Consider the following 14,587-nt stretch of genomic DNA (forward strand, 5'->3'; position numbering starts at 1 on the left):
TTTACTATCACTTAAAAATCTTTTGACAAGTTAAGGCCCTATTCCACGGAACAATTATCATTCGTATTCGGCCGATATCGGCCGCTACGGATGATAATCGTCCCGTGGAATAGAGTGCAACGATCAGCCGACATCGTTCATGTCGGCTGATCGTTGCAGTCGCTTGTTTTTCAACATGTTGAAAAACAAGCGACTGATATAGCAGCGATCTGCTGCCGGCGCTCCGTTGAATAGGAGTGTCGTCAGCAGATGCTGCTATATCCTATGGGCTGCCCGGATGATCTAGCGATCCCCCGGGCAGCCCCCCCTGCAGCTCCCCGCCGCCCCTCCAGCACTCACCCGCTCGCTGCAGCCGCGCTGAATAGCGGCGGCAGCGAGCGGGGAACGAGGACCAGTGGAATAGGGGCATTACACAGCCATGTCAAAAGTTGTAATTGGTTGGGTTCTCAGTACCAAGACCCCTACTGACCCCTACATATAGCCAAGAGAAGCACCTGGCTGCGAACTTCACTCCCCAGCTTGCCTCTTGGTCAGACTTGTTGTAGAACCTGGGCTGAACTTTAAGGGTCCGTTGACACTACAGAATCTGCGTCACGGACTCCTCTTGAAATTCCTTGTTCCTTTTGTTCAGTTTTAACATACCCTTAGTCTAGAGACTGCAACAAGTTGGATCAAGAGACAGTCTGGGGAGTAAAGTGCACAGTTGTGTGGTTCTTCTGGCTATATCTAGCAATTAGTGGGGGTCTCAGCACCAAGACCCCAACTGATCACAACTTTTAACATGCCTGTGTGACATGTTTTTAAGTGACAGTAATGCTTTAACAAAACTTGCAGATAAGGGTGGCCACCTCTATATATCATGTATTCTATTATGTGACCTCAGAAGCCACATGGCAATTATGATAATTGTGTTCTGTTTTCTTTTATTTGAAGGGAGGACCTTATCATGATACTCACCCGGATGATCCATCCTCCAAAGAAAACCGCCATATATACAGTGATACAGTCCCTAGACGGGTTGGCAGCTTTTACAGAGGTAAAATTGTAGTCATTAACCTTACTACAGTGTTGTATGTCAGGGTGAGATGACAACTGGTTCATACAGGGACTGAGGGGATGTATTGGACCTGTTGGCTGACTACTTATTTTCCAGAGCTATTTATACTTACGGTACTCAAAATGACTTTTACCAGCAAAAAGCAGCTTGAAAAGTAATGATAGTAATTTTTTTTCCTGGCAAAAGACATTTGTCCTCCTATGCCCTGCTACCATTAACTTCTAAAGGAAATATTTTAAACCAGAGGAAATATAAAATACATGGAGGGAATGTAATTTGGACATTTTAGGATGCAGTATGGACATCTTGACTCTGCGTGTTTTCAGATATATTTGACTAGAGTGAGCACCACCATGATATTATAGAAACAAGAGTGTAATAAAAAAAGACAAACTCTACACGAAATCCAAACAACATGCTATGGCTTGGAGAATTTACACAAGTGGCCCAATAGGTCAATTCATAAATTACTGCAAAACATTTACACAAAAAACATACAGGTAGAGTTAAAAAGAGTTTATAACACCCCTACTAGCATCATGTACAACCCCACAATAGAGGCCAGTACAGACATCCTGAGTGGAACCCGATAACTTTTTTTTTTTACACTATAAACATAACAGTTTCCAAATAAATTAAAAATATGCTCAAAACACACACAAAAATACATATGAATAAAGCTGTATGGAACCCGCCTAGGTCTGAGGATGCACCTCCACCTTAAGACCCATGTGTTTCGCCATAGCATGGCTTCATCAGGGGGAAATAAACGCTAACCCATCCACATTTATATATAGTTCACGCATTTGTGTCCAATTATAACAGATTGATTATATGACTGCATAGGATATACAGAAGTGTGTTTGAGACTCATGAAGACCATTTGTATAGTAAAAAAATGAAAAGTTTTACTGATAAGAGATTTTTTTTAATGACTTTTGATGTACATAACAGTATTCTCATCTACAGTTCCATCACCTCGGCCAGAGGGAACGTTTCATGAGAATAGCGCATCAAACCGAAGTTCTTCACATCCCGTCGACAGCAGCGCAGGAACAAATCACTCAAAGAGACAGACCACTTTCAATCACTGGTGAGAACTTCTGCTCATGTTTTTCCGCGTATAGTTATAGTAATCCTGTAATGAAATGCTAAAGCGCATTGCTCTGACAGTGGATATACAGTGAAACCTTGGATTACAAGTTTTTTAACGTACACAAAAATGTGGTTGACCACCTTTCATTTTAATTTACTTTTTTTTAAAAAATATGTGTCTCATAAGCCAGGATCTCAGTAACTAGTGGTTTTTGTTTCAGTGTTAGAGTACAGTATGTTCACACTGAGGAATAGGCGAGGAATTTCAAGCTGAATCCTTGCTTAATTTTAAACGTATTCTGCTTGAATTCTGCCTGTAAAATATGTACAAGGCAATGTTCCGTTGTGTTCAATGGGATTTCTGCTCTGTTTTTTACAAAGTGGAATTTATGGGCAGAATTTTCCGCCGCAGATCCGATTTGACATGTCAATTCTTTGGGCGGATTCCACTAGAGAAGTCCCATAGAAGTCATTGGGGCTTGGAATTTCCACTTTCCACTCGAATTCCGCGCCAATTCTGCACAACTTCCGCACGAATTCTGCGCAAACTTAAGAAGAGGACATTTTCCTTAGGAAAATTTCCTTTTCGGTTCCTCACCTATTCCTCACATACCCTAAGAGGTTTTCACTAAAAGAAATAGATGCCAAAAATTAAATATACAATTTGCAAGGACATTTTGCTGTTTTTGTCATTCTATCACATTCACTTACCTCATATGTAGTTCTATGTGTTGTTCTCTATAAAACGTTTCACACCATAGTTCACACCATGTAAAAATGACGGCTATCATTATGCTAATTCCTGTTATTTAAAAAAAAAAAATGAACATAGTGTGAACCTAGCCTAAAGGATTTTTCCACATTTTGACCCTAGCTAAAGCTTTGGCTGTCCAGGCATAATGGGAGTTGTAGTTTTGCAACAGCAGTGGAGCCAAGGTTCCTTACGCCTGACCTAGAGTAACACTCGGCAGTGGATGGAGATGAGCAGTAACTAATTGACTCATCATTTAATAATAGTAAATGGTTTCGGTAGCGTAGTTATTATCCACATTGTAAAATTATAGCCAATTTACGTCTATAAATTCAAGCGTTCTGCAGATGTGCTTTGAAATATCATCCAGGGTTCAGAATGTCCTAAAAATAAAAACTAATTGGAAAGCAGCAGTGTTAGGAAGTGTGATGAAGTCCTGACTGTCAGAACCGCTATCACCTATGTTATAAAATCACAAGTCGTAATAGCAGCTCCCTGTAGGGTCGGACAGAAAGGTGCACTACCTACATTTGCTGTCCGCTGTATTATTCATTGGTGCAGCGCACTCGCCGGATGAATTTGAACAAATGGAGCTAAGATAATCAGTGTGTTTCCCTGTGTTAGCAAGGGAAGCTTCAAAATGAGGTCACTGGTTGGGACTCTTGGCAGTCATTCCTCTTGGGATTCCTGCTAGAGCTGCTGAGTTAATGCTGTGAATAATTGAACATGCTATCATTTCTGAAACTCTGGTATATTTCTAGAATAAGTCAGAGTCAAGTTGTTAAACTGCAGTTACGTTGACCTCTAACAAGGCCTATATATTTTTTACAAACCAAATATCATTCAGATTTTTTGTGTTTCTGTTGCTTTTTACGGACCGGATCCGCAGCGGATTTCACGCTGGAAATTGCAGCCAAATCTGCTGCAGCTCTCTTGCCTGTCATTTTCAATGAAAATACATATTCGCAGTGGGAGTATGTAAGTGACACCCCCCTTAACCCCACCGCCGGCCGGAGCATACTGTACCTGCTCAACGCTCCGGCTTCCTTCGGTGGTATGTGTTCTCTTTGAAGATGAACGGCAAGGGATCTACGGCGGATTTTGCTGCAATTCGCATCCCCGGATCCGGATCCCCTGTGTTTCTGCCCTTTACCACAAAAATTGTATTGAAACGTGTAAGCCGAATTAGCTTGTCCACAGCAGTGTAGAAAGGGCTGATAGATAGATTACATTTCCAGTTTTAGGTCAAGTTGACACTGTGTATTTTTTATTAACCGCTTCAAGACAGAGCCCTTTGATGCACAAAAGTCCGGGTCAAATTAATGCAATGTTCCTCCCCGCCTTCTAAGAGCCATAGTGCTTTTATTTTTCCACCTACAGGGCTGGTTGAGGTGTCATTTTTTGCGCCATGATCTCTAGTTTTTATTAATATCACATTGGTGTAGCAGAAAATTTTTTATCACTTTTTATTAATTTCTTTCTGATATATAATATAAAAAAAATCAGCAATCCTGGTGGGTTTTTTTTCCGTTTACGCCGTTCACCATGCGGGAACAATAATGTAATATCTTAATAGATCGGACAATTCCACACGCTACGATATGTAATATGTTTATTTATTTTATTATTTTAATATTTTTATTTTTTATAATGAGCAAGGGGGTATATTAAACTTTTATTGGGAGGGGGTTTATAAGTTTTTTTTTTAATACTTTTAAAAACTTTTTTTGCTAAACTTTTTTTCCCCACTTTTTTCACTGTAAGGCTGGGTTCACACTACGTATATTTCAGTCAGTATTGTGGTCCTCATATTGCAACCAAAACCAGGAGTGGATTAAAAACACAGAAAGGATCTGTTCACACAATGGTGAAATTGAGTGGATGGCCGCCATATAACAGTAAATAACTGCCATTATTTCAATACAACAGCCGTTGTTTTAGGGTATATTCACACGGGCGGGCTCGCAGCGAGATTCTCGCTGCGAGCCCGGCAGGTCCTGGCAGTTCCCATACACTACATACTTGCTGCGGTCTAAACGACCGCAGCGAGTATGTAATTCTGCCGCCCTTAACCCCTTCTGCTCCCTCCCGGCTCTCCCGCTGTAAGCATACTTTACCTGTCCTTGCTGCACGGGTCCGGCGTCCTGCTCTCCCGTCCGGCCAATCAGTGGCTGCGGCTGGGCAACACACTAATTGGCCGGACGGGAGAGCAGGACGCCGGACCCGTGCAGCAAGGACAGGTAATGTATGCTGCTTACAGCGGGGGAGCCGGGAGGGAGCAGAAGGGGTTAAGGGCGGTATAATTACATACTCGCTGCGGTCGTTTAGACCGCAGCAAGTATGTAGTGTATGGGAACTGCCAGGACCTGCCGGGCTCGCAGCGAGAATCTCGCTGCGAGCCTGCCTGTGTGAATATACCCTTAAAATAACAGCAAATATTTGCCATTAAATGGCGGGCATCCACTCAATTTCAACATTGTGTGAACAGATCCTTTCTGTGTTTTTAATCCACTCCTGGTTTTGATTGCAATATGAGGACCACAATACTGACTGAAATATACGTAGTGTGAACCCAGCCTGAATTATGCAATCATTAGATTGCATGTACTGATCTATGAATTGGCATGCTATGCCATATCATAGATCAGTGTTATCGGCGATCTATGCATAGATCCTGCCTGAGAGCAGACTCTATAGATGGATCGCCGAACTGACAGGACGGAGGTATGGAGCTTACCACCCATCGGTACACGGCTGCGGGGGTCCCGATCCCTCAGTGACAGTTGCTTGATCTGTTACTGAGTACCCTAAATTGTGGCGTTTAAGGGGTTAATGAGATGCAGCTGTGGGATCGCAGCTGCCTCTCATTACCTCCGGCCCCGGACACTGACATGAGCGGGATCGCTCTCACTGCAGAGCTCCCGCTCACATCAGGAAGCCCCCGTCAGTGCAGGAACGTGTATATACATTCCTACTGCATGGGGTATGTGCAGTAGGAACGTATATATACAGATTGCTGAGGGGAAGGGGTTAAACAACGGTTGTTGTTTAATCACGGTGGCCGATTGCATTAACCCCTATGGAATCCCGGACGATCTAGCAGATCGGCGCTCATTTACATTTATTATCAGGCCCCCATAAATAATTTGTGCGTCACACTTTTTTTTTAACATAGAAAGTAGCTATATGTTTATGCTGGGTTCCCTGGCCTATACCTCAATTGGACGCTAAAAAAATGCAGTGTGAAAAGAGCCCACAGGAATGATATGTTCTTGTAAACATGACAGGCTAAATGGGTGGAGCACCACACAATGTGATCACTAATGGCGTGTTTACACACACAGATTGTCTAACAGATATTTTGACGCCAAAGCCAGCAATTGATTTGAAGAGAGGGGAAATCTCCGTCTTTCCTTTATGACCTGTTCTCTGTTTATAGTCTGTTCCTGGCTTTGGCTTCAAAAATCTGTCAGATAATCTGTCTGTGTAAACACACCATGAGTACATCTGAAATGTAAATACGTGAATGAACCATTGCTGCACCACTTACCATGATCTTCTACCTGACTGGACTGTGGGTAGGCATACAGTTGTTGTGCTTATTTATTTTTTTGTGCTTATCTTTGTCTCCTATAGGAAAACTTCAGAAAAAAGCCATTCAGAACAAGTTAAAGATAAGGAAAAGCAAAGTTTTTTCCGAGTCATAAAAAAGAAAAAGAAGAAGTCTCAAGCAGTGAGTTTATTGTTTTGTATCAATAAAGTTTTTTTTTTTCTATTTGAACAGCTGATTATAGTTGAGATTAGCTGTGAGGGTTACTGTGCCAAAGCCTGGAGAGATTAAGAGATGTGAAAGCAATCTGTAAACAGTGGCGTAGGGCAGCACTTCTCGATTCCAGTCCTCATGGCCCTCCAACAGGTTGTTTTGAGGATATCCCATACAAAGAACACCTGTGCTAATACCTGATGAGTATAGTTATATCACCTGTGATAATACCTGATGCACCAAGGATAATTATATCACCTGTAAAATACTAAGGAAATCCTCAATACATGACCTCTTGGTGGCCATGAGGACTGGAACTGGGAAGCACTGGCCTAGGGGATTTACATAGAAAAAATGTCTCTATTTATAACTTACAGTATTGGGCCTCAGTATCACCATAATAAGGCATCATATGGGATGTGCCATCATTATGTTTTTAATTCATATGGAATCCAGCAGAAAAATAAAGCTCTGTATGCAGTCTGAGGTATGCTGGTGTACACTGTGGCCATATGGAAGCCTGTTCTCATCAATAAAATCGATGTAAGGGTAGCTTCACACATGCCAAATTCGCAGCGAAATCCGCTGCAAATCCTGGTACTGTCACTTCAATGGGTTACATACCCGCAGCGGAACTTTAATTCCACTGCAAGTATGTAACCCGGCCCCTTAAACCGCCCGCAGCCTGCAGTATACATTACCTTCTCGGCACCGCGGCTGCGTGTGAGGCTCCCAGTGGTCCTGCTCAGCCAATCAGTGCACGGCAGCACTGATTGGCTGAGCAGGATTGATGGGAGCCTCACAAGCAGGTGCAGTGCCGAGAAGGTAGGGAGGCTCGGGGCAGGGAGGCTCGGGAGGGAGGCTGGGGGGGGGGTGTCAAGGTGGGGAGGAGGCGGGACCTCCTCCTGCACCTCATTTATCATCATTTACGCGTAAATCATGACACAAACCTACACCTGCTGCTGGGCGCAGGGTCAGGCACACGGCTGGACGGATTTACTAAGAGACGTGCGCCTATTAGTAAGTCTGGACGGGAAAAGGGGGCACGGCCTAATTTAAGACTCTAAATCCCCCCTCTATGTCTAGTAATCTACCCTGTGCAGCCACTTCAGTTTGGGCATAATAACATCATTTTCTTTTTGTAACAAATAATTTCTTTACTGCTGAAGAATTTTTTTAAAATTCTGGTTCTGGTGACAGTGTGCTTCAAGAAGGCTTCCGAGTACACATACAGTATTTCTTCACATTTCAATAAGTGGGCACCATGTTAAGCCTTGATCTCATGAAATGCAATAGGGCTCACCATAACCTGATAACATTTAGCGTTGGTACTAATCCATGCATTTAGTGTATTTGTATCTTATATTGCAGACAGAATCCACAGATCCTGAAAAACCGAACATCAAGAAAAGCCTCTTCCCACTTTTTAGTTCAAAGAATTTAAAGCATAGCTCATCTTTGAAAAAGCTCCCTGTAGTCAATCTGCCAATGGTATCATTTTCTTTAAATACGCTGGCAATAAAACATTAATACCTCTCCCATCACATGAAATAGCATTGGTTTGGGCTGTCAAGGGGTGTCTGTCTTCTTCCAACTTCCTTCCTTACCAGACCTTGATAGAAGCATTACAGAACCAGATGGACAAGATGTACTAATTAACAAAAAAAAACTATGCCCATCTTCATGGCATAGCCTCAGTTGGCAGCTTACATCCTCTACCCTGCCATTAAGCACATTACATTATTTTTACATTACATCCCTAAAATATTAACATGCTGCAGTACAAAAATAGGAAATCTTGTTAATTCTTATAATAGATTCATTGTTTACATACCTTACCTGCTGCTCATTGCTGAGCTCTATCAGGATGCTGCACACTGATTGTTCAGCTTCCTGTTTCCTCATAGCACAAAGTAAAGAGAGTGGATAAAGTGGACTGTGCAGCTCTTACAGGAGTACTCAAAAGAAAAAAAGTTTTTAAATCAACTTGTATTAGTTATGCAGATTTGTAAATTACTTCTATAAAAAAAATCTCAAGCCTTCCAGTACTTATCAGATGCTGTATGTCCTGCAGGAAGTGGTATATTCTTTCCAGTCTGACAAAGTGCTCTCTGCTGCCACCTCTGTCCCTGACAGGAACTGTCCAAAACAGTAGCAAATCCCCAAAGAAAACCTTTCCTGCTCTGGACAGTTCCTGACATGGGCAGAGGTGGCAGCAAAGAGCACTTTGTAAGACTTCCTGCAGCTGATAATTACTGGAAGCCTTGACATTTTTAAATAGAAGTAATTTACAAATCTGTATAATTTTCTGATGCCAGTTCATTAAAAAAAAAAAAATTCCGCTGGAATACCCCTTCGACAGGACTCCCTGTAATCATGCAGAATGCTTTATGAATACTTACCCTACCTTGAATGTTACACTTTTACTAAGCAGGGAACTGTTTATGGTGTATATGTGTACTGCTGCTCAGTGTTTATTAGTCCTTCACACTGTCCCAATGGACTTACACATTTGCTTTCTAGTGCAGATGTGTAGTGTATTGTTCCTTTTGTTCAGTATTGAACTATGTGTTTTGTAGTGCAGCATGAGCATATATTGTACACATCCATTAAAAAGATAATGCATGCAGAAAAGGAAACATTTATAATGATTCAATATATATGGTGAGTTGTACTGTACATATACAATTTACATGAAATATATTAATCCTAAAGTGTTTATATGGTTTGGAGGTACATATGCTTATATAGAAAGATGCATTGTCTGGAGCCTTTCATACATTTGAGCAGAGCGAGGAGGAAAGTCAGCCCTGCAAAATGCAACATCCTGCAATCTCTCTCCAAGCACCCAGATAAGCACTGACCTTTCTGCCCATACATTCTGCAAACTGCACAAGCTGGCTCTGTCCTCTTCCTGCTCGCTCATTGCCTTCGACCCTTTCCCCCCTCCATAGGTTATAATGGGCTTAGCAAACCCGTCTTCATTTTGTTCCTCTGTAATGAAGACAGCTGTGCCTGATAAGCACAGATAAGAAGTGAGGAGGGGGGAGGTTGGGAAACAGCTTTTCGAGTACAAAAAGGCTTTTTTGCCTTATGAAACCTATTACAGAGTTTCTTAAAATCGCTTGTAATATTGATTTCTGCAATAAAAATTTAAATGACACTTACACTTTAAGTATATGGCTGGTGTTACTAGCAGAATTCCTACTGATGTCTTTCATTATGGATTGGCAGCAGTAGAAAATCAACTTCCTAAGGATTGCCCTTGGAAACCATCCTGAAGCTTCAGGTTGCCAAATGTGGTGGTCTGTAGTTTGCCTGTAGGGAGGAAGCTGAAGGCTATCTGTATCCAGTTGATGGGCCACAGGGCATTTAAATCCCAGAGACTATATTACAGCATTGCAATTTTTCATGGTAGCCTGTGCACCTCCAATACATATATACCCCATTGTATATACATTGTATTCACTGAATGGCAACATACATACATTTACATATTTAGCCAAAACACAAAATGGTAAAAATATGATATATTATAATACAAAACAATAGAACAGGTTAAGAAGAAATGGATCTGGCAAAATGTTTTCTTTGATAAGCTACTTGGCAAGTTTTTACTTGGCCAGAACACAACACAAATACAACATGTTCCGAAAGTCATTCCTATCCAAGGTTTTACACTCATTCTATTAATTTTGCCCGTTAACAGTGTCCAATTTTCTTCTTAATCATTTTCTACTCTGCTTAGAACTAACAGCATGTAAATGCTTTGGGAAGCGGTGAAATCTGCATGCCAAATCCAGGAAAGTATCAAGAAGAATAAGCAATATGTGGGCTGAAATCTACCTGAAGGGGAATCTTTTTGTTTCTTCGCTTTGGGAACACATTGTACTCTTGCAGTAGTGTTATTTGCTGGCTTGTTTTGGATCTAGAGTCATCATTGATTCAGTCGTGATTACATCCTGTGAAGAACAATTATCTAGTTTAACGGAATCTGTCTGTGTATATCTGTCTGTGCCTCTATTACTTAGAAAATGCTTTTATTCTCCATGAGAAAAGTCAAAAAGGCTTTCCCAAGCTCCTGATCTGCTGCAAGCTGTAATGCCTCCTCTCTCCCCCTCCCATCCCTTCTCTGCTTGATTGACAGTCAGCTGCTGAGTCTCAAGCAGGGTCAAGTATGGGTGGGAAGCAAGGAGGTGTTATAGCCCTCAGCTCTTCAGGAGATTGGGAAAGCCTCCTTGATGTTGCACAGGAGAACATATTTTTTACAATCTGGAAGCACAGACAGATGTATGAAAGGTACCATGTGCCCCCTTGACGTAACAGCTATCTAACAGTCTCAGCAGTTTTGAATGTGAATTACAGCTGACAGATTCCCTTTAACTAGTAAAATTCATTAAATCTAACAGTGATGTGTTTACCTGGCGTGAATGATCAAATGCCATTTTGCATCAGGCTAAAACAAAAAATGACACAATAGGTACAGACATAGGGGGGAGATTCATTAAACATGGTTTAAAGTGAAACTGGCCCAGTTGCCCCTAGCAACCAATCAGATTCCACCTTTCATTTTCCAAAGAATCTGTGAGGAATGAAAGGTGGAATCTGATTGGTTGCTAGGGGGAACTGAGCTAGTTTCACTTTACACCATGTTTGATAAATCTCCCTCAGAATCTCTATTATTTTATTTACTGTGTCTAAGGGAACATATTAACGCAGAACTGATCCAAAGGGCTGCAAACAATGCTGCTGCTTTTGCTTGCATTACTGTCGACATCTGAATCCTATATTTTTATTGTGACATAGATGCCTAATACAGATGGTCAAGACCACCTCAACGTACAGAAAAGCGCCCACTCATCCAGTCACAAGAGCAGCCGACACAAAGAGTGGCGTCCAGACAAGATGGCAGAAATTCACTCTCATGTGAGTGCTTTGTTTTACCATATTAAACTCTTCTGACAGTCAGTGTTGCTCCACCAAGATGGACAAATTTGGACCATTATGGAAGGAAAAAAACTCTCTCGGAGGACCCTATCAGTGAACAATTGAGGATGGACTGATAATCTGATAGCGTATGGTCATAGAAAGGAAAAATACCAACAGGATTATTTTTTGGGGGGGGGGTGGGGTGGGGGTGTTACATTGCCCAGCCAATCACGTGTGTGCCTTTTTTCTAGCAATCAGTGGGTGTCTCAATGCCCGATCGACATCAGTAGAAAACTCTTACAGTTTAGTGAAATTATAGTATCTCTTCTTGTGTTAGGCTGGGTTCACACACAGTATATTTCAGGCAGTATTTGGTCCTCATGTCAGGTCCTCATAGCAACCAAAACCAGGAGTGGATTGAAAGCACAGAAAGGCTCTGTTCACACAATATTGAAATTGAGTGGATGGCCGTCATTTAGGGTACAAACCCACACACCGTATACACAGCAGATACGCAACAAATACGCAGCAAATACACAGCAGATTTGTTGGTACAGATTTGATGCTGTGTTCAGTTATTTAGATATAATCTGCTGCGTTTTTGCTGCGTTTTTGCTGCGTGTTTGCTGCGTATTTGCTGCGTATCGCAGCAGTAAATACGCTGCTTATACGGTGTGTGGGTTTATACCCTTAATGGCAAATATTTGCTGTTATCTTAAAACAACGGCTGTTATATTGAAATAATGGCAGTTATTTACCGTTATATGGCGGCCATCCACTCAATTTAAACAGTGTGTTAACAGAGTGTGTTACATACACACTGACCGGATCCACAGCTGATTTTCTGCTGCACATCCGCAGCAGATTTCATTTAAATAACTGAACATAGCATCAAATCTGCACCATCAAATCTGCTGCGGATCCTGTAGGTGTGAACGCACCCTTGCACGTTATTTTATTCTCATTCAGAACTACAGCCATATTTTAGTAATATTTTAAAGCGACCCTGTACCCATAATCTCCCCCACCCACCAAACCACTTGTACCTTCGGATAGCTGCTTTTAATCCAAGATCTGTCCTAGGGTCCGTTCTGCAGGTGATGCAGTTATTGTCCTAAAAAATAACTTTTAAACTTGCAGCTCTGTGTGAGATTGGTGTGGCCCAGATTGTCTGCACTGCCTCTCCGTCCCTCCTCCCCACCCTCTTCATCATTAGGAATGCTCCAGGCAGGATTTCTCTTAATCTAAAACATGTGCAGTGTTTAGACAAGTGATGAATAGAAGAAATCCTGCCCGGGGGCATTGCTAAAGATAAAGAGGGCAGGGAGGAGAGGCAGAGAGGCGGTGCAGGCCTAGGGCACAGACACTTTAGGCCACACCAGTTTGACACAGGGCTGCAAGTTTAAAAGTTGTTTTTTAGAACAATAACTGCATTACCTGGACAGATCTTGGATAAAATTCAGCTAACAAGCGGTTGGGGGGAGGGGGCAGAGTGTGGGTACAGAGTCACTTTAATGTGTGTGAACATAGCATTAGTCTACACAGTGGGGTAGCTCAGAGGCACTGCACATTGAGCACCTGCAAATTACATTGTTTTATATTAGGACCCATTTAACTCACATTAGTGGTACCATTTGAGAGTTTCCCTTAAGTTTTTTTTTTTTTTTTGTTTACTTGCTGTTATTAATTTGTACCCATATATATTTACTTATGTTTGCAGAGTCAACCGTTAAAATCTCTCTGGAAGCTTCTGCACCCTTCTTCATCTTCAAATCACTCAGTACCGCCAGACCCTAGATTTCAACCTTTACCAAACCAGCCACCTAAAACCCCTTCCTTTACAGAGGCCAGAATACATGCAATGAGTCAGCCTTCCAGCTCTGCCCATCGTCAGGAACCACAGCCAAAAAGCCGATCTGGACTGCAGATTCCAGGACAACCAGACCCCCTGTGGCATGTCTCCCCAGTAAATAGAGGAACTAGTGAGGGAGCTCCATTCCCTGATCAGATGACCTCCAAGCCTGGCCAGAACGGGATGCCTTTTAACCGGACAAAAAGAACCAGATTGCCAAATTTAAATGACTTAAAAGAGACAGCTCTTTAGTTGACCCGTGTGCAGGAGGCAGTGTATACATGAAATGAGTCTCGGGTGAATGCCAATTCGGTGAAGGATGTATAAGCAAGTACCTATAGTTATATTGATTATGTGCAATATGCTTGTGTGAGGTTACACTGTGCCGCAAACCCACCCACAAATACTTTTGTTGATTGTCCGGTTACCTGCTACCAGTTTCCTTGTGACATTAGAATGTGCAATAAAAAAAAAAGATATTGTCAAGATCCAAAAGATTTCCCCAGTCCTAGACCTTGAAAAGAATGGCGCCAATATATTTATATGTAAAAAAAAACAAAAACGAATAGCCTTATCCAGGGAAGAAATCGATATTTTAAATACCTAATGCTGTAAAAGTGGGTTTATCCAGAATAAGAGATTTTTAAGGAACTAACACTTCCATATTTGATATTTTTTGTAATATTTATTTATGATTATTCTCATGAAGTCATATCATTGTTACAATGTCAAGTTATTTTGAGCTGTTTAAAAAAAACATTGTGAAGCCGTACAACAGCTAAAGTAGTTTATATGAGAACTTACAGTATAACATTTATATATTGCATTAAGAGTATTATATATATAAAAAAAAATCTATATATATATATATATATTATCTACACACTCAAACATCTGTGTGTGTAGTTTGTTTATATGTTAAATGACTGTCATTTTTATAACTACGAGCATATAGAGAAGAAAGTATTGTTATGATGACAACTCTGCCATATTTTTATACATTTGTGCAGTATTAATGTACTTCTAATAAAAGGGAGTAAACTAGAGATGTCAGTGTGCCTGCGGCAGTGTGAATCTTGTCTGACTACTAGAGCAGATCTGAAGGTCGACCAGTGTTATTGTGGTGCTTGCTTATGTTAT

General features: G+C 41.4%; 1 protein-coding gene across 7 annotated transcripts in view; it reads left to right on the plus strand.

Annotated features, from left to right (window-relative positions):
- Positions 1-14,307, plus strand: part of CDKL5 (cyclin dependent kinase like 5) — a 246,417-nt gene extending 232,110 nt beyond the window's left edge. For 5 of the 7 annotated variants that reach the window (XM_069945342.1, XM_069945340.1, XM_069945343.1 and 2 more), the window contains 6 exons: positions 934-1,036; positions 2,027-2,150; positions 6,540-6,636; positions 8,038-8,157; positions 11,473-11,592; positions 13,316-14,307. In XM_069945342.1, coding sequence (XP_069801443.1) covers positions 934-1,036; positions 2,027-2,150; positions 6,540-6,636; positions 8,038-8,157; positions 11,473-11,592; positions 13,316-13,699 — 948 coding nt within the window. In that variant the 3' untranslated portion in view covers positions 13,700-14,307. The remainder of the gene's footprint in view (positions 1-933; positions 1,037-2,026; positions 2,151-6,539; positions 6,637-8,037; positions 8,158-11,472; positions 11,593-13,315) is intronic. The other 2 variants (XM_069945346.1, XM_069945347.1) reach the window with 1 other exon arrangement.
- Positions 14,308-14,587: the final 280 nt, after the last annotated feature.

The sequence above is a fragment of the Dendropsophus ebraccatus genome, chromosome 11, assembly GCF_027789765.1.
Source record: "Dendropsophus ebraccatus isolate aDenEbr1 chromosome 11, aDenEbr1.pat, whole genome shotgun sequence".
Lineage (NCBI taxonomy): Eukaryota > Metazoa > Chordata > Amphibia > Anura > Hylidae > Dendropsophus > Dendropsophus ebraccatus.